General features: G+C 38.4%; 1 protein-coding gene across 2 annotated transcripts in view; it reads left to right on the top strand.

Annotated features, from left to right (window-relative positions):
* The window catches only part of tanc1a (tetratricopeptide repeat, ankyrin repeat and coiled-coil containing 1a), a 76,068-nt gene that overhangs the window by 53,976 nt on the left and 2,592 nt on the right, over positions 1-19,500 (top strand). For both annotated transcript variants that reach the window (XM_081381684.1, XM_081381683.1), the window contains exons 11-25: positions 657-888; positions 3,093-3,259; positions 4,469-5,076; positions 8,295-8,403; positions 8,499-8,621; positions 10,683-10,919; positions 11,760-11,924; positions 12,219-12,300; positions 13,022-13,155; positions 13,262-13,385; positions 14,046-14,221; positions 14,321-14,453; positions 16,275-16,366; positions 16,623-16,769; positions 17,465-17,565. In XM_081381684.1, the coding sequence (XP_081237810.1) occupies positions 657-888; positions 3,093-3,259; positions 4,469-5,076; positions 8,295-8,403; positions 8,499-8,621; positions 10,683-10,919; positions 11,760-11,924; positions 12,219-12,300; positions 13,022-13,155; positions 13,262-13,385; positions 14,046-14,221; positions 14,321-14,453; positions 16,275-16,366; positions 16,623-16,769; positions 17,465-17,565 (2,630 nt within the window). The remainder of the gene's footprint in view (positions 1-656; positions 889-3,092; positions 3,260-4,468; positions 5,077-8,294; positions 8,404-8,498; positions 8,622-10,682; positions 10,920-11,759; positions 11,925-12,218; positions 12,301-13,021; positions 13,156-13,261; positions 13,386-14,045; positions 14,222-14,320; positions 14,454-16,274; positions 16,367-16,622; positions 16,770-17,464; positions 17,566-19,500) is intronic.

Raw genomic sequence — 19,500 nt, forward strand, 5'->3', positions numbered from 1 at the left:
TCAAAATTATAATGAAAGTTTAGTCCATATGACTTCTGAAGACATATTTTAGTATTGTGAATCTTCCCCTCAACTGCAACTGGATCATTGAGTCATTAAATGAACTGAACTGGATCAATCAGATTAATTAGCAAATAATTCATACTTTTTTTCACTGGGTCATCCAATTCACTTCAAAGAATAGTCTCAAAAGAGTGATTGGCCATTGTACTTTCCTCATGAATGTGAATCAAGATATCAACACTTTTGAGTGAATAACAACTTAAATTTGTTCTGTTCCTCAAACAGAGCTATGATATGACTTCAAAAACAGCACACAAGTCACATGGACCATCTTTATGGTACTATTATGGTGCTTTTTATCATTTTGGAGCCTTGATCACACCAGTCCAGGGCTGCATTTTATTTTTCAAAAGCCTTGTAAGCATAAGTAGATCGTAGAGAAAATTGGTGCCAATCGTGTCTACAATCTACTTAGGTTTACAATGCTTTTAGGAAACAACCTAGAGCTGTTAAGATATTCTTTTAGCTTTTGAATCGCCTTTTGGATGAATTTTTGGGTGAAGAATCCCTTTTAGCAACTCTTTTCTTTTTGTTTTCGACCTGTTCAAAACTCCCCCTTTTGAAGTTTTCCCCTCTTTCTGTTCCCCCTGCAGGTGGTTGCGTATCACTATTGTCAGGCTGATAACACGTACACATGCCTGGTCCCGGAGTTTGTGCACAGTGTGTCTGCTTTACTGTGCAGAGCCCCTCGCCTCAGTGCTTATCGAGAGCTGTTACTCCGAGAGACGCACTTGCAGAGCCTGCTCAGCTTACGCTCCTGTGTCCAGGACCCTGCCGCCGCCTTCCGTAAGGGAGTCCTGGAGCCCCTCACACTTCTACGCAAAGGTGAGACTCATCACATGCTACTGTCATTAATCACACCATCAAATAAAAACGAAATATGTTTGCTCAGGGGTAATGGGGGGAGAAGAGCGTTCTTGCCTCATTTAATTTGGCCCAGTATGGATGTGGACAGATGGTCCTCAGAAACGGCTTGGATCACAAGGAACGACAGATGAAGGACTTAACAGGAATTTTAGAGAATGAGGCTAGAGCAAATTTCGAGTATGAAAATGAAGACATAGAGCTTTCAGTCTGAACTCTTGAAAATCAGTGTTTCTGGTTTGTAGCATCAGATTAAAGAGAGAATATAGTAGAGAACACAGCCTTTATATGACATAATAATGTTGGGTAAAGTCATAATGACCCTAATTAAAATTGTTCCTGTATATGTACTGGAAGACACATTCCATCATGGTGCAAACTTTTCTGACTTAAATATTCCTTGCTGGTCATGATAAATGTATTCTGCATTATTTGTCATAAAGACAAAATGCATTAGTTTTCATAACAATCATTTTATTTATCTGTTGCTTTCTAATATTGTGTAGATCATATATAAGATGAGCCAGTCTGCACCTTTCACATGTGCTTTTTTCTTGGGTCGTATTTTTGATTTGGTAGTTTAATGTGGTGAATATTCCATGTGTGAAACTTCCAAGATAAGTCCAAGATAAGTAGGTAACTAAGATTAAGTTGAGGATCCTTGAGTTGTGATGAAAAAAGAAGTTTATGTAATCTAAATCATAAGTCATTGTAATAACGTACTTTCCTTTGTGATTGACGACACTTAGGCTGTGCCGACTCAGTTAGTTAGGCATTGTTTTAAGCTACTGTTGTAGCTAATGCAGCCTTACTGTAATCATACTAGTAGTTAATGTAGTCATTTTAATTCTGATTAATGACCTCAGTGTAATAAATAAATTATTGCGACACTAATAACAAATTATGATAGATTTTAAAAAGAAATGTTAACCTTGTGTTAAGGTTAATGTTAGCCTTAAAGGAGAACTCCAGTCAATTTTAACATTGAGCTAATTTTTTTGTAAATTTGGAGTGCTGTCAGTTTACTTCCTGTTTTCGGTCGAAGTCCACAGTAGTCGATAGTCTGAGTCTCCACTGTTGCTTAGTTACCTATGATATCGCGCGTGAACTCGACAATCGACTACTGTGGACTTCGACCGAAAACAGGAAGTAAATACAGGCATGTGTGCTGGCTGAATTAACATCACTTTTATTCATGTCTTACACATCTACTGCAGTCAGATTCACCGTGTTCACTCTGAATAAAATCATTCACATGGCTGGGCACTTGTAATGACACATCAAGGATGTTAAGAGGCTAAAAACAGGTTTAAAACTTGCCCCATTGAAGTCAACAGGGTGCAAATTTTAAAAAGAGGATAACACGGTGTAGGCAACACCGATTTTTGTCGTTGTTCTCTGTACTGACAGCACTCCAAATTTACAAAAAAATGAGCTCAATGTTTAAAAATTGACCGGAGTTCTCCTTTAAATGGTTTCAAGATTAGCCTGTTTTTTAGTCCTTTAAATTGACTGCCAAATTGCATTCAGGTTTTCCTCCATTCTGGTATCGAATGCCCTAATTTCATGATCCAATCAATTGGTGATCAATAAAATCAAATCCTGCCCTAAATTAATTTTTCTTGTTGAGTATCCTATCCGAAAAACTCCTTTAAAGGAATAATTTACCCCACAATTAATATTATGCCATCATTTATTCACCATCATGCTGTTCCAAAACTTTCTTCTGTGGAACACAAAAGCAGATGTTAGGCAGAATGCTTAATCTGCTTTTTTTCTATAAAATGAAAGTTAATGATAATGCTGTTGAGCTCCAAATACTGTACATTTTTCATTTTTAAGTTGACTATTCAAAAAAAAAACTTTTTTTGGAAGGGTGCAGCTATTAGTCAAGTGGCAAATACTCAAAAACATTGAGAGTGAGAGTTTCACCACAGACTGCAGGCGCTTTTTCCTACTCAACATATGGTGAAAGAACGAAGGGTTTTTATTGTGCTGGGTGTTCTAAAATCACGTAGTAAACATTCAGCAGTACAAATTGTTCCTGGTAACTTTTCTGAACAAAAACCTGAACACACCCACGTAATGCCAAACTCTTAAAAGACTCTGGGTCCATATTTGACTTCAAGTACGTTTTACCATGTCGTTTCTATTGTGTTGTGCAGAGTGTAAGATTCCAGAAGAAGATTACATCATCCTAGTGGACGGTCTAAATGAGGCAGAGTTCCACAAACCAGACTATGGAGATACCATTGCATCCTTCATCACCAAAATCATCTCTAAATTTCCTATTTGGCTTAAACTGATTGTGACTGTCAGGGTCAACCAAGTGGTAAGTTTTTTTTTTTTTTTTTTGCACAGCCTGCACCCTTTTATGCTGGTTTTAATACAAAGCAAGACCATTCAGAAAGTTGTAAAGCTCTAGCCTATAAAGTGTCCTGATGTGCCTTTTTTGATCAGAGCTTTCAGAATGGTTGCTGTGGTGAGTTTTGGATGCTGGTCAGTGGCTAGTGTGTGTGTAATCCATGTCTGATCAGAGCTGGACTCCGACCTTCTGGAGCCAAGCTTATATAAGAGGGGATAAGGGCTGTGATGCAATACTGCAGATGCTATGTGTGTCCCTATACACTTTTCACACACATACACTGTCTCTTTTTCTCTCACTCACTACTTTTTGGAGCAGTGACCCAAAAGTGCCAGACAACCCACACAACCAGGCTGCCGGTGTTTATTCTACAAAATTAATCCTGCAGTTGTTTTGACATTTATTGTGTTTTGCATACAGATGATGATAAAAATGCACAGTAAGATAAAAATGAGCAGACTTCTGTGGTCCTTGTAGTATTCAATAATTTTTTCCTCTTGCAGTCATCAAGGGCATGCAGTTGTCAGTGGTTAAAGTACAAAACCATAATCTTGAAAGAACTATAATTATTCAAGAAAAGGGATTATTTTGGAAAGTTGGTGGTCGTTAGTCCTGTGCTATGGTGCATAACAGTCGTTTTAAATGAAGGTTCATCCCTTAAAGTCCTCACAAACTATTTAATTGCATGTCTTTCTATTGCAGCAGGCAGAAAGATGCGTCACTTTTTAATGCTACCAGCATCTGAATTAGTATACAGGAATTGTCGAAAATGGCCGTTTTGTGTAGTTTTGTCACTTTATAATTTGATCAGTCAAGTTGGTCTAACCAACATGTAGAGAAAAAAAAGGAAATTATCTCATAGACTGTGACTGTGTGTCAATCCTCAGTAAGATAGTTTTTATGGCATGGCAGGTTTCTAAAATGTCATGTGGTGCAACTCCTTCAACATAAAGATATTATTCATGATATTTATTGTTTATTCTTCTACTCATGATGTTTCATGTCTACCTTAAAATATATTAAATACATTTTCATATAAAACTTTTCTTTAGTATAAAATGGAATAAAAAAAATATTATTTAGCAAAACCATATAAAACCAAGATGAATGCATTTTCAAGAACTTGGCTTATTTTATTTTTATAACTTTTATGTGTCTTTTATGTTGATCTGACAGGAAGTCACCAGTCTCCTCCACTTTCCCATCATCTCTTTGGATGATTTCCATGACAACAAGGATATAACCTCTGACCTCACCTCCTACATCCAGCACCGTATAGACCACAGCCCTGACATCATCAGCAACATTGCCATCAATGGCAAAGCAGACCCAGCAAACCTCTCTAAGCTCAGCGCCCACCTGGTCGCCCGCAGCCAGGGCTCATATCTTTATTTAAAATTAACTCTCGATCTGTTTGAGAAGGGTCACCTGGTCATTAAAAGCTCCAGCTATAAGGTGATACCAGTGTCTCTGTCTGAGCTCTATCTGCTGCAGTGCAACATGAAATTCCCATCAGCCTCAGCATTTGAGCGTGTGTTGCCGCTGCTAAACGTGGCTCTGGCATCTTTGCACCCTCTGACGGATGAACAGCTCTTCCGGGCACTGAATGCAGGATCCATGAGAGGAGAGCTGGAGTGGGAGGACTTCCAGCAGCGCATGGAGGCTCTTTCCTGCTTTCTGATTGGTCGTCGAGACAGAACGCGCATGTTCTGCCACCCCTCCTTTAGGGAGTGGCTCGTATGGAGGGCGGATGGTGAGAGCACTGACTTCATGTGTGACCCAAGGTAAGCAGTGATGTCGCTTTTTCTTACACACTTAAGAATGGTTTGGTGTTTTTCATGCTTGTTAAGGCAAGGATAAAGTTGCTAACGTGTTTCACATTGCTATAAAGTTGCCATATAGCGCACAGCAATGCTCCAAACACCTTAGCTATGTGATTAAACTACTGAGACCACCTTAACAAGTGAATGTGCTAAAACCACTCAGAACACTTAAGCAACTTCATAGCAATGCGTTAAAACTACTTGGAGCACCTCAGAAAATGAAAAGCAATGTGCTAAAACTAATCAGACACCAAATAAAGGGAATTGTAATGAGTAAAAACTGCCCCAAACACTTAAGCAATGCATTAAAACTACTTAAAACACTTTAGCAAGTGAATAGCGACGTGCTAAAACTACTCAGAAACCCAAGCAACTTCATAGCAATGTGTGCTAACTACTCTGGGTGCATTTCAATCAACTCCCTAGTTCAGTGGTCAAGGCAAAAATAATTTGTCCTTGATTTTCTTGGAGAAAAGTGGCTTTTTTGCTGCCCTTCCTGACACCAGGCCATTGGCCAAAGGTTTTCGCCTCACTGTGCGTGCAGATGCACTCACACCTGCTGCCAATATTGAGCAAGCTCTGCAGGGGTGCTGACACGATTTCGTAGCCGGCTCCTCGGGAGGAGGTGGTCGTAGTGCTTGCTGGACACTCTTCTTCACTGCAGTTGAACCTCTCCTTAAAGTTCTTGATGGGCCGGTAAATGGTTCTTTCAGGTGCAATGTTCTTTGCAGCAATTTCCTTGCATGAGAGGCCATTTTGATGCAAAGTGAATGATGGTTACACATCTTTCTTTGGAGGTAACCATTGCTAACACAAGAACACAATGATCAGAAGCACGTCTTCCCTCCTTTTATAGCAATCAGTCTGCTCTTATAATCAAATCAGAATGATTGCTGATTACTGAATGATAGTACTCGTTCACACTTTCATATGTGCTGATGATATGATTAGTAAAATGATGTTAGCTGGTAATTTTGTGCCAGGACCAAAAAAACAAAACTAGTTTTTTGCAGTTATTTAAAATGCATCTGATCACTCTACACAATAATCTAGATAATGTGAATCAACACAACAACTGAAGCAGCAAACTTTGCGAAACACAAAAGTTGACACTGCCAAAACTTGGCCTTGGCTGTAGTGCACTGGAATTTCCACAACACATATCCAGTCACCTTTATTTATATAGCGCTTTATACAATTCAGACTGTTTTAAAGCCGCTTTAGAGTGATAAACAGGGGAATAATGATCAACGATACAAACAGAGCAGGGAACTAGGGAGCATCGATGCTCACTGTATAAAACTGGCATATTTCTAACACGCATTAGAAGATTTGAAAAGACAAACCATTATTAATTTTTTAGCATAAGCACATCTCTAGGCAGCAGGGAACAATCTAGCTAACATTTATAATTTATGCCTGAAATAATGTAGGGATATGTGATCAAAGCATTTAAAAAGTGATGTCAGTAGGGTATCAGTCCTGCTGTTTTTGATAAATACAGTGATGACATTTTACAAAGCAAGTATGTTGTCTGGGGCCAGTCATCTGTGTCCCAATGTTTAATGACCCAGGGTCCTCACCAGTGGCCCAATTAGTGTACATAATATACCAATTCATGAGCCAGGGATCCTAGCAAGTGAATTTCAATGCATTAAAATGTGTTATTGGTTTTCCCCAAACCAGTTAAATTTAAATCTTATCCCACAGCCAATTTCATTGGAAAACTCAATCACACAGCCACTTGTCATGAAGAGTTCAGAATTCTGAAAAATCATGGATGGATCAGATTGCAACAAATGATAATTCTATCTATCAGGATGTGCGTGCCAATGCTATACTGAGGTTAAGGTTACGGAATTGTTTAGGCAGTCAGCACTGTGATTAACATGACCAATGAAATCTTTAGAATCAGCTATGGGAAGGGCTTACGCTTATCTGGTTTGGGTAAAAACATCACACCACTAAAGCTACTCCAAACACATTCGAAGCTTCATAGCATTGTCACAACTAGTCCAAACACCTTAGCAACCACACAGCAAAGCATGTGAAGTACAGGTCAGTCATCTATCATGTGTATTTTTTTGGGTTTAATTGAGTTCAGAAAGGGAGAAACTAAAATTTCAGTGTGTGTAGCCTTTGGACATGAAATTACTCTCGTGTAGTTCTCTTTCATTTAGTAGACTCTTCAATTATCTGTCCACCTAAACACACACACTGCTCAGTGTTCTCATTTAGAAAGGCATCAGTAGCTCCATCACTGTTATAAACTGAAGAGTGACCCACTTAACACGGTTCAAACATGGACTCATTAAAAGAAAAGTTCATGGACTGTGATTCATAGAGAACTTTGCTGTCTATGAGGACAATATTAAGCATCTGTAGGGCCATTTAGATGAGGGGAACATGGCACCCCCCATGATTAGAAATGGCCAAGTCCTACTCTAATTTGAGGTTGTGGATGAATGTTTTTTTTTTTTTTTTTTTTGTCCTTTTATTTAACATTTAGTATTGTCAGAAAGTAATTAGAAGATATTTTAATTTTATTTATTTATCAGGATCAGGAAAGGTTTCCAAGCAGGGAATCAAACTCGGGTCGCCCGAAGCACTGCCTATACGGCTAGTATCAGCTCATACGATTATAAAATAGGCTATTTAAATAAATGTTATAATTATATTAAAAAAATATATTCTTTTTGAGTTATACAAGACATATTTGTTAAATAACAACTATGAAGGGAACAGATATACATTTAACCATAGACGTAATGGTCTTAAGTAATTTTACGAACTTCCGACTAAAGCCCCGCCCACTTAGTTTGATCTGAATACAGATACGAATAATTTCGAGATTGTTACATAAACAAATACATATACTGACTCCACTGCAAAATTTTAACTTACTTTTTTTAAAGCTGGTCCGCCGCCCTCAGCAGCCTAACAGTGCTCATCAATGTCAAAATAATTGAGATGGCCAATCAAATCCAAGACGGCAGGCTTTCCTGTTCACAGGGACCAAACATGAATTCCTGTGCAGAGCTTGTTCAAGACATCAAGGTTACAGCCTTGATTTGTAGTTGATCAGCATGGAAGGAAATATGTGAATCACTTATATGATGCATCAGGTTGATGGTGTTCATTATGATTTCTGATGAATTGTTATTGATGTTGGTAAACAGAAGTGGCCACGCTCTGATGGCCTTCATGCTTTCACGTCAAGAGGGAAAACTCAACCGCCAACAAACCATGGAGCTGGGCCACCACATTCTTAAAGCTCACATATTCAAGGTAATAAACACAGATACTCAAAATCCTTCTCTGTGTGTGTTTAAGTGATGGGATCTCCATTTGAACTCTTCCTGCCTCTTCATCTCTGTCCTCAGGGTCACAGTAAGAGAACAGGGGTTTCGTCAAGTGTTCTGCAGGCCTTGTGGATCAGCTACAGTACAGACAGCCTATCTGCAGCTCTTTCCTCCCTCAGAAACCTGTACACACCCAACGTCAAGGTTTGAGGATATGCAGACACAAAGACGCACAAAAAAACACACACGCATTCTTGTACTCAATGTGCCAATGAGACCATCACTTATAAAAAGCAGCGTCAATCTTGAGTAAAAAATAAAAATGAGTAACTGTTTTGCACTTCTGAATTGTAGAACAAGGCTCCGACAATTATCGCGGCTGACGCATTCAACCACACAAGAAGAGCTAAAGCTCTGAGACATCCACAATGAACGAGATTTCATAAGTCACGTAGAACATAGTAATTAGTGCTGAGGCTTACTGAAAAATGCCTTATGTAATGACTACATTTATTTATTAAATCTATTATATGTTAATTGCAGTCTAGACTCCGCTGTCCCTGTAATTTCCTCTCCTACGGAGTTTTAATGAAACGAGCGTCACTCTGAGCCCATGTGTGCGCACCAGCGTCCTTGACAGCCATTTGGCTGGAGAGCTTCTCATTATTTCCTGCTGTGTTTGTATAAATAAATGCGATTCTGCTTCCTTTGCTTTTAATGTGTTCCTGCTTCATCCAGCATCTTAATCAAGCCTCCATTACCACACTGTCCATATACACATCAAAAAAAAGTAATGGAGCCAGGTTGCATTCATTCATTCATTCATCGATTAGCGAGTATGACTCCTTGCCTTCCACTGTTAAATGAAAGTGAAATAAACAATTAGCATGTTTGAACAGATACAATATATTTGTGTATAAATACCTCTTTTTCAGAGTTTTGTGGTTTGGTTTTATGTTTAGACATGACATTCTTGTTGAGTAAATTAAAATGGATATTCGAAAGCTGGACAGGAAACTGTAGAGGGATTGAGAATAAAATGTATAGCTTCAACCCACAGCCTCTATCTACAATCTACAGATGCAAGCAAATAATCAGCTTCAATCGAGTATGTCTTAATCTATATCTAATATTAAGGCATACTAGAGTGAAGATATTTGCTTGCATCTGTTGATCGTAAATATAGCATGTGGATTGAATCAATACATTCTAGTCTTTATATTGCACATGTAGATTGGTACAGTAGATTGTAAATTGAAGCTATAGATTTAAAATTGAATGCTGTGGATTCAATTTATAGATTGAGGCTATAAATTCAATCCATAGATTGCAGATTGAGGCTATAGATTAAATCTGTTGATTTACAGATATGTGCTGTATATTGAAGCTATACATTGAGGCTGTAGATTGCACATGTAGATTATAGATTGTAGATTATAAATTGAAGATATATATAAAGGCATACTAGGTTGAAGCTGTTGAAGCTGATACAGACTGTGGATTGAAGCTATACATTTAGGTTGAAGCTGTAGATTTTAAATTAAGTCTGTAGACTGAAGATGTAGATTTAGGCTTTAGATTGAAGCTGCAGACTGTAAATTGAGATTGCAACTGTAGATTGAGGCTATACTGTAGATTGAGGATGTAAATTTCTATTAGGTTATAAGGTTAAGGCTCCAGCATTCCCGTGACCCTGTAGAGGATAAAGTGATTTGGATGGATGGATGGATGGATGGATGGATGGATGGATGGATATTTAAGTTATAGACTGAAGATGTAGATTGTAGTTTGAGGATGTAGATTGTAGCTTGATTCTGTAGATTGAAGCCATGGATTGTAAACTGAGGTCTGAATACTGAAATCAAGGTTGAGAAATCAAAATAGAGATTGTAAATGGTGAGAAAAACAATAGTGTAATTTTCAGCTCAATTTAGTTCAGTGTTGATTCAGTTCAGTAATTGTGTAAAGTTCATCAATTATGAAATAAGTTCAGATATAAGCAACTACAGTAGTAGTGTAGATAACAGTGTCGTTATTCACTTCGCGTCAGTTCAAAGTTGATTCAGTTCAGTTTAATAACAGTATAAAGCAGCTCTGCAGAAAACAGTTCAACTTTTGTTATCCTCTAATAGTGTCAGTGCAGTCAAATCAAATTATTAATATTACTGAATATTAAGTGACCATTCTGTGAAGCCCTCAGAAAGGTAATAATTGAGCCAGTTACTTAATTTCTTGCGTTAAAACCAGTCTTACCTGCGTCCCCAGGTGTCCCGGTTGCTGATCCTGGGAGGGGCGAGTGTGTGTTACCGTACTGAGGTTTTAAACAGTGCACCAGTGCTGTGTGTGCAGTCTCACCTGGGCCACCTGGAGATGACTGCTTTGCTCCTGGAGTGTGGGGCGCCTGTGGATGGGCAGTCGGAGAACGGCATGACCTCCCTCTGTTATGCCTCAGCTGCTGGACATCTGCCACTTGTCACCTTACTATGCAAAAAAGGGGCAAAGGTCAGTCGATCCCATTTAATACACAAAATGACTATAAATGATTCAGATTTAAACCTAAACCTCTGTATTTTAGTAAAAGATATTAAGGGGTGAAATTGGCAGGTGGAGATACCCTAAAAGTAGTGGTGATTTTGGTGCCCTAGCCAAGATATTATGACTCATTCCCCCCAAAAAGCACAATTACCTAGTTTGTCATAGTACTATATACACATATATGCAATAAAACTAATAAATGGAATAAAATAATGAATCAAACATGAAATAAATATACAGAATACACCATATGTGCACTTTTAATAAAGCAAGCAAGATTGCTACTGCATATCAGTAATGGAAGATCAGAAATGGGGTGCTCATTTGGTTGAATTTTATTTTGCGATTTCACTGGAACAGAGAGCAGATGGAGTTCCTGGAGAACCTGTTTGTAATGCCACTTTAAAGTAATTAAAAATGTATTTATATGAAAATAGGAGCCAAAACATTCTAACAGTGAGACAAGGAATAAATGTTGCGGTCCTCATTAACTTTAAATACTTAAGTGTGCAAGTCAGTCAAAAACACCACAGGAATTTTTGGTTGTAATAAACAATTCTGCTGTTTTCAAACTGTGAAAAGGTTATATTGTTACATTTGTCTTTTAACTCCTTAGTTTAACTCCTGCAAGCATTACTAATGAATGCAGGAACTTTGCTGCTCATCCATTAACCATGCAATTGTCAATAATGATAGAGTGATAATGACTTCTCACACTTCTTGACACTAACTAAAAAAATGCATTAAATAATTTATGTGATTAGTGTAGTTTTGTAAGTAACTGTATCTGTGTGTTATGTGTGTTAGGTGGATCATGCTGATAAGAGCGGTCAGTGTGCACTGGTTCACGCTGCTCTGCGGGGTCATGCTGAGATTGTGCAGTATCTTCTGGAGCAGGAGTGGAGTTCAGACCTGAAGAACAAGGCACTGCAGCAGGCGCTGATCGCTGCCTCCAGCATGGGACACACACAGGTAATAAATACACACATCACACACAGGATACTCCCCCTACCGCACATACACACAACAAACACTCATTCTCACATTTAGTTACTAAAATAGACATACTATAGACTGTTGTCCATTGTTTTTAACTTTTTATATAAAGTAATTTAGAATGAGAGATTTTGTGATTATTAAGCGCTATTCCTGAAGTAAAGCTAGGCTAAAAAAAACACAAAGGAACCAAACCCACACCCACTCAACTCCCTAAAATGTAATACACACTATCTGAACTCATCGTTATCTTATTGATATGTTTTACAGGTGGTAAAAAGAATGCTTGCATTGAACAATGACGATTTTTCAGTGCAGATTGATGGTCATGATACTTTGTGGGGTGAAACAGGTTTGTAAATAAACCACATTACACTACATTTTTTGTCATCTTATTTTTACTGTAAAGTAAAAAACTGTAAATTAATGTCAGTGTGTAAAACATTACATATAAGACATTGTGCTATGCATAATTTACATGTAAGCCTTGTCATTAAATGCAGTATTTCAAGAGCTATTAAGCTGCGTCTGAAGCCGCATACTGTCTAATATGTACTGCATTTGGTTTGAAACTTGCTACATGACTGTTAAAAAAGTATGTTTTCGCAACGCCAAGGTCATGGTTTCTTTTACCAGGGAATGCTTGAACTGATAAAATGTATACCTTGAATACAATGTAAGTCGCTTTGGATAAAAGTGTCTGCTAATGCATAAATGTAAACGTAAAACTCATTGATCAAAAAAATTGTCTATATAACAACATGCGTAATATGAAACAAATTCGGACGTACTACATCCGCCATGTTGTCACTGTCACATGACCTACCAGTGTCCGTTTCATCACTTACTGACCTTCACAACTCCTGTCCTGTGGCTCCATGGGATAGTAAAGTGTCCATCGAATCCATACTATATAGAATATTGGAGGAAGTAGTTAGTCATTTAAAGTCATAATTTTGAACATACAACACTTTTGGACTGTTTTTCGCATACTGTATAGTAGGGATTGGGAAGTAGTGGGAAGTCTGCTGCACTGCATAGATCATCATTATGAGCATGCATATCTTCTCCAGCTCTGACCGCTGCTGCTGGCCGGGGCAAACTAGAGGGGTGTGTGTTCCTGCTGGATCAAGCTGCCAGTGTAACACAGCCCAACCGCAGAGGGGTGGCACCCGTCTTTAATGCAGTGCGACATGGACACACACAGGTAACACAATTTATTACACAGAAAAACAAAAACTTCAGACTTCTGTCAGATTTTACATTGATATCTCTATTAAATGTCTTTTCTTCTCTCTCTCTCTCTCTTCCAGATAGCAGAGTTGTTTCTGCAGCGTGGCGCAGACGTGAATTGCAGTGATAAACATGGACGCTCTCTACTGATGGTGGCTGCAAGTGAGGGACACCTGGAGACCGTGGACTTCCTGCTCTCACAGGGTCAGTGATCGTCCTTAATCTACCATAACCCTAAAGCCTACTGTATCAAATTTCAAAGGCCTCTAAATGATCAACTTGATCAAAATTTTGCTGAAAAAAATGACTTTTAGCAAGTAAAAAGTCTTTTAGTATAGTTGTAAAAATGCCCACCTTCAGGTTGTGTACACTTGTCTTTTTGGTGTGAAATTTTTAAACATAAAAATAATGTGTATTATTAGTAATATTTCAAGATGAACACTTACTGGACTGAACAACTTTGGTTTACTTGATTTAACCATTCACCATTTTATTATTATTCTTTTTTTTTCTGTTAAAATGTGAGTATTAAATATAATACAACAGATCTCTCAATCATCATTTTATTGCATTGCATTATATATTTTGCCCCCACAATAAAAATAAAATTACAGAGCTTTGATCAAACACAGAATTTAAATTCATCTTACCAAGATAGTATTGGGAGATAAAGAGTGACAACTGATACTTACCGTATGCATTTTATGTAAGTAGTCTGCTATACTACTTGTCTATAAATGCCTTAAGTTTTTGCACTCCACAAAAAAACACATATTTACAGGGTTATATACTGTACCACTACATTTGACAAAACTGGCATCATTCTGTCAAATAAAGTCCATTATGATTGTGTTTTTATTGTAGGAGCATGTCTGACAACAGTGGATAAAGAAGGTCTGACCCCGCTCGGGTGGGCATGTTTGAAAGGGCAGAAGAAAGTGGTGGAGTTTCTAGTGGAGAGGGGAGCTCAGATTGACCACACGGATAAGCATGGACGTACCCCGCTGGACCTCGCTGCTTTCTACGGAGACGCAGACATAGTAAGCTGAGATAATCTCTCTCTTTGCAGACCTAAACACACTCGGGACACTTGTGTCTCAGTATTATGCCGTGTCCATATCTGCGTGATCTGTATTCAGGTGCATTACCTGGTCGAGTGCGGAGCGGCGATCGAACACATGGACTACAGCGGCATGAGACCTCTGGACCGGGCCATCGGTAGCAGAAACACCTCAGTCGTGGTCACTCTGCTGAAGAAAGGGGCTAAACTGGGTGAGTCTCACCTCAGAACATCATGACACACATTCTTCCATATCTCTCATGGGTTCAAGTGCCGTCCTCTAGAATCTAGATCGCCACAGTCAGGTTCTCAAGAGGGTTTTTTCCATTCTAAATCTAGAATGTGGTGAGTTCCATTTGTTCTCCCCTTTTCTCGGATAGTAAAAGCACGGTGTTCCTTTGCTGAGTCCTAAATGCAATTGAAACCAGGCCATATTCGCAGCAGAGCCGTGCAGGACGGTTAGTCCACAGTTAAGTAGGACGCTGGTGATGTATGGGACTGTCATTCACGCTCTGCGACAGGGCAAAGACTTTTATAGCGAAGTCCACTCAGCTTTCTACCCAAAGTCACAGAGTGCAAACCTTAGCAGAACAAATTCCCCCTCCAGTTTAAAAACGTCTAATTACATCTGAAACGGCGACTGTCTCTACCAGTCTGAGGTTGATGATGGCAATGACTTTGCCAGACGCATTTTAATGACGTTGTGGTGTGATTTGTCTTGTCTACGCACTAGACACGGTTCAGAAAAGCTGTGGATTGAAGGAAAGAAAAATCTCCATAACCACTGAAAAATAACCCATGCTTTAAATTAGCATTAGCAGAGATTTCCAGTTAGCCACTAGAAGGGAGCAATATAGAGGTTAGCAATTTTTTTGCATGCTCATTTCCCCTTGGTATACAAGTAATACTGCAGGACAAGCAAAAATATCTAGTTTCCATTTTTTTTAGATGTCATGCTCGCATCCAAACCATCACAAGAGATTTGCTGTTTTAGAAAGTCTGCCAATGAATAGTTTCACCCTTTAGTTACTGTAGTTCTCTTAAAGTTAGCCCGAAGTAACACTTCTGCAGTTTTAACATATTTCAGTGTAATAAACCAAATTATTTAAGTCTTGAATGCTGATTGGTTGATATATCATTCCAGCTGTTTTCAAATGCATGATATAGTTTGCCTAGTTTCTCTATTAGCTGCAGATTACATGCTAGGAATTACTCTAATGGAAGGATGGCACATTTGCTTTATAAATATAATGATTTAGTGTATATATATATTTTTTTTTTTATTATGTTGTAATTGATTTATAAAAGGCACTCGAGATTGTGGATATAGTTTTCAAACCGTATTGCTTAACTTCATTTTTTCAATATATACACTACTGTTAAAAAGGTCTGTACGATTTTTGTTTTAAAGAAATGAATACTTTTATTCACTCATTCATCAAATTGATCAAATACTTTTGAGTTTTTATTTGTCAAAGAATCCTGAAAAAATGGTTTCCACCAAAATACTAAGCAGCACAACTGTTTTGAACATTGATAATAATATGAAACGTTTTCGAGCAGCAAACCAGCAGATTAGAATGATTTCTGAAGGATCATGTGACACTAGAGTAATTGCTGCGAAGTAATGGCTACTGAAAATTCAGCTTTGCCATCACAAATAAATTACATTTTTAAAATATTCAAAAATAGAAAACAACTGTTTTATTGTATTTTTGATCAAATAAACACAGGAGAGTATGGAGACTTTCAAAAACATTTAAAAAATCATACCGACCCCAATCTTTTGATGGTAGTGTGTATTCCTACCCAATTTCAGCTCATATCTATTCTTCTTGAGTTTTTCCCTTGCATTTATTCTTTTACGCTTTCTCTTGTTTTCTTTCTTTCTGCACTGCTGTCACTATCACTGCTAAAGGCTACAGAACATCTCCTTATGAGCGATCAGGTACAAGCATTAGGAAAGTCTCTCTTCTCTGAATCGTTCTGTGTGTTATTGACTGTCAGGACTGATGTCTCTTTCTCTCTTGAAGGTAACGCTGCCTGGGCCATGGCCACCTCCAAACCGGACATCCTCATCATTCTTCTGCAGAGACTCATGGAGGAGGGAAACCTGCTTTATAAGGTCTGTCACCACCAACTACAGTAGCATCCCTCGGGGTACAAAGAGTTTTGAGTAAACTGAAAAGTAGCTCTACACATGCCATACGGAAACCACAATTACATTGATCTAACCATTGTATTGAAGAGCCATTTGTGGTTTTACCTGTAGTTACTATGTTCTTACAACAAATACTACATAAACAATGATCACTATGGTACATTTTCATGAAGGTCCTCTGAGACTTGTTTCTCTTCCCTTTTCTCTCCTTCGTTCTCAGAAAGGAAAGATGAAGGAAGCTGCTCAGAGGTATCAGTATGCACTGAGGAAGTTTCCAAGGGAAGGTTTCGGGGAAGACCTGAAGGCATTCAGGGAGCTCCGGGTTTCCCTCTATCTCAACCTGTCCCGCTGCCGCCGCAAAACCAACGTATGTCACATGAGTATATGCACAACTTAAGTGGATAGAGGTTAAAGGCTTCAACAACATGACTAACAATTGTTGGATGCCAATATATCTCTGTGTATTAATAAACAAATGGCTATAGGCATTTTATATAGATCACATACACACTCATCTTCTCCAGGATAATTGTAATGGTTTGTCTAGGTTGAGAAGAGCTTCACAGGCTGTATAGAGAGTGTTTTGAGTGCAATTAGGAGGCAGATTATGTGAGTGTGAGAGAGAGAGTCACTATGTGTCCTGCTACGTGTTTCCTAATTACACATGCATCCTGAAGTTCTAATGGTTATTTTAATAGGATCTTCCACCATTAAACATTTTAAGTGCATCATTAGGGCTGACAGTTACGGCTTCTCATTGAATCTCTGACCTCAGACTCAAGGACGGAATTTCAACGAGAGACTCCTGATTACAGATTCATGCATGAGAGCAGAAAGAGGGACTGAGGTAGAATGTGAACAAGTAAATCCAGAAACTTGGTATGCACGCATCAGTACCAGAATGCAACAGTGCTGCCATGAGTGCACTAATCACTCTCATGGGTCTAATTAAGACAGAGTTAAACTTGCTGAAAACTTGATTGGTCCTCATTTTTCCACTGTCCCTTCTTCTTGTCATGCATATTCTTCCTCTCTTCTTCCTTTCACATCTGTTCTTGACAGGATTTTGGCATGGCTGAGGAGTTTGCCACCAAAGCACTCGAGCTCAAACCAAAGTCCTATGAGGCATTTTATGCACGTGCCAGAGCCAAAAGGAGCAGCAGGTAAAGAGCATGTGAATTGTTCCTGATAAGAGTGAAACGCTTCCATCGTCCTTGCTGTCTGCACGCGAAACCGAACATATAACAAAACTCTCCATTTGGGCAGTTCTTATTAATGAATCAGTTCACCCAGTTCGCGAATTGGATGAAATGCAATACAGGAGTCACTGGTGTGTTTCATGGACTTTGTCAAGTTGTCTGAACAATTGAGTCATCTCTGGATATTATTTAAACTTGAATCAAACTCAAACAATGAAGTCATGAACTACTAATGTGTTATGTGTACCTTTCCAGCAATGTCTATTTTGCAGGTTAGTGTAACTTTTATTAGCCTGATGCATAAATTGTCATTGTACTATAGTCAACATGTACTCGTAAAATTATGATTATAAAAATAGAATATTAAAAAAAATATATAGTATTGGCACCCCACTGCAACAACCAAATCCAACAGCTGCAACGATCACATTTTGCTACACTCTAATAATGCTACCCATTTTAACCTTATTTATAAGGCAACTTGAAAGTCACGACATCGAAAATCAGAATCAAGACATCAAATATTGGGCCAAGCCAAAGGATTTTGTTTTTTTTAAAAATAGTACCATCAAATGACAAATATATTATTTCACCCAATATTTCTGTGTGATTTAATTATAGTTGTGCTTATTATAGTACAGGGGTTGTAACCTTTTTGTTATACAGTGGCATTTTTGATTATTCTAGTTAATCACTGTGCAAATTTGTTAGAATATTTGTGAGCTGTCATCCACTCAGTCCCTCGCGTGATTCAATTAAAGTACAGCGCTAATTCCTTGAAATGGCATTCTAATGTGCAGTGATCGTGCAAATCTGTGTGCTTCTGTTGACTAGCACAGGTTAATTCTTAAGTATTTATTTAGTAAAACTAAACACAGGACAGGCTTTGTAACTATGAGTAATGATTAACTCAAAATGTAGATAAGTATGCTAGTGCAACTTAAAGCTGCAGTCCGTACTTTTTTTGGGTTAAAAATTAGTCCAGTGGCACTGGTGGATTTCCACGGGAAATTCGAGCATCATTACGTCACATTTGTACACATAAAGAAGGAGTCTCGGCTAGTAGGCTATATTGCGTGTGAGGATGTTGGAGGTGGAGATTTAAAGCCTTTTCTCACAGCACTTGATAACTTATCAATTTGATGGTGGATCCAGAAAGGTTCAAACGACAACTGGAGATTCACACGTTGTAAAACGCAAAAGACTTCGGAGTGGCTACAGAAAAAAGAGACTGCAACCGGGCCATGCGAAAACAAGGATAAATATCGGAAGGGCATTAAATGTAGTCACGCAATGCTGATGTAGTTAACATTAACAATTTGAGAACAAAGTATAATTTGCACGGTTTGACGTGATATGATAAGTGATCGTTAGATTTAATCAGCCTTTAATTTCCCTTATTTGGTCAGAACAAAAGTGGATGTTACTCACTTGTTCAGATGACATTTTCCGGTGAGTATTCTTGTGTTGGTCATACTTCCAAAAAGTAGAATCTGTGATTCCGAATGACAGTATTCACACCGGCGTGGTGACTGACAGCCGCACATTCTCCTCAAAAAATTGGATTCATCCGCGCTGTGCCGTGCCGAGGCACAACCCACATAAAGTTGATAATTCCGCGAATAACTGCAATTGCAGATTTCGAACAGAGATGGCGACAAAGAGGAAAAACTACGGATTGCAGCTTTAATCTAAATGAAAAGCAAACGCCTCTACGACTATTGTTCACATCAGAGTCCTGCACGAGAGGATTCTGTGCAAACTTAAACACCTCTGATTGTCCTTTGCGTTCATGCCCTCGATTGGCTATAATGCTTAACACTGCAAAATGCAAGTCTTCGACACTCTTCATAGCGTAAACATAAATATGTAGGGGAGTTTTTGAAAGCAGCTGCCTAC

Source organism: Scardinius erythrophthalmus, assembly GCF_964197995.2.
Source record: "Scardinius erythrophthalmus genome assembly, chromosome: 12".
Classification (NCBI taxonomy): domain Eukaryota; kingdom Metazoa; phylum Chordata; class Actinopteri; order Cypriniformes; family Leuciscidae; genus Scardinius; species Scardinius erythrophthalmus.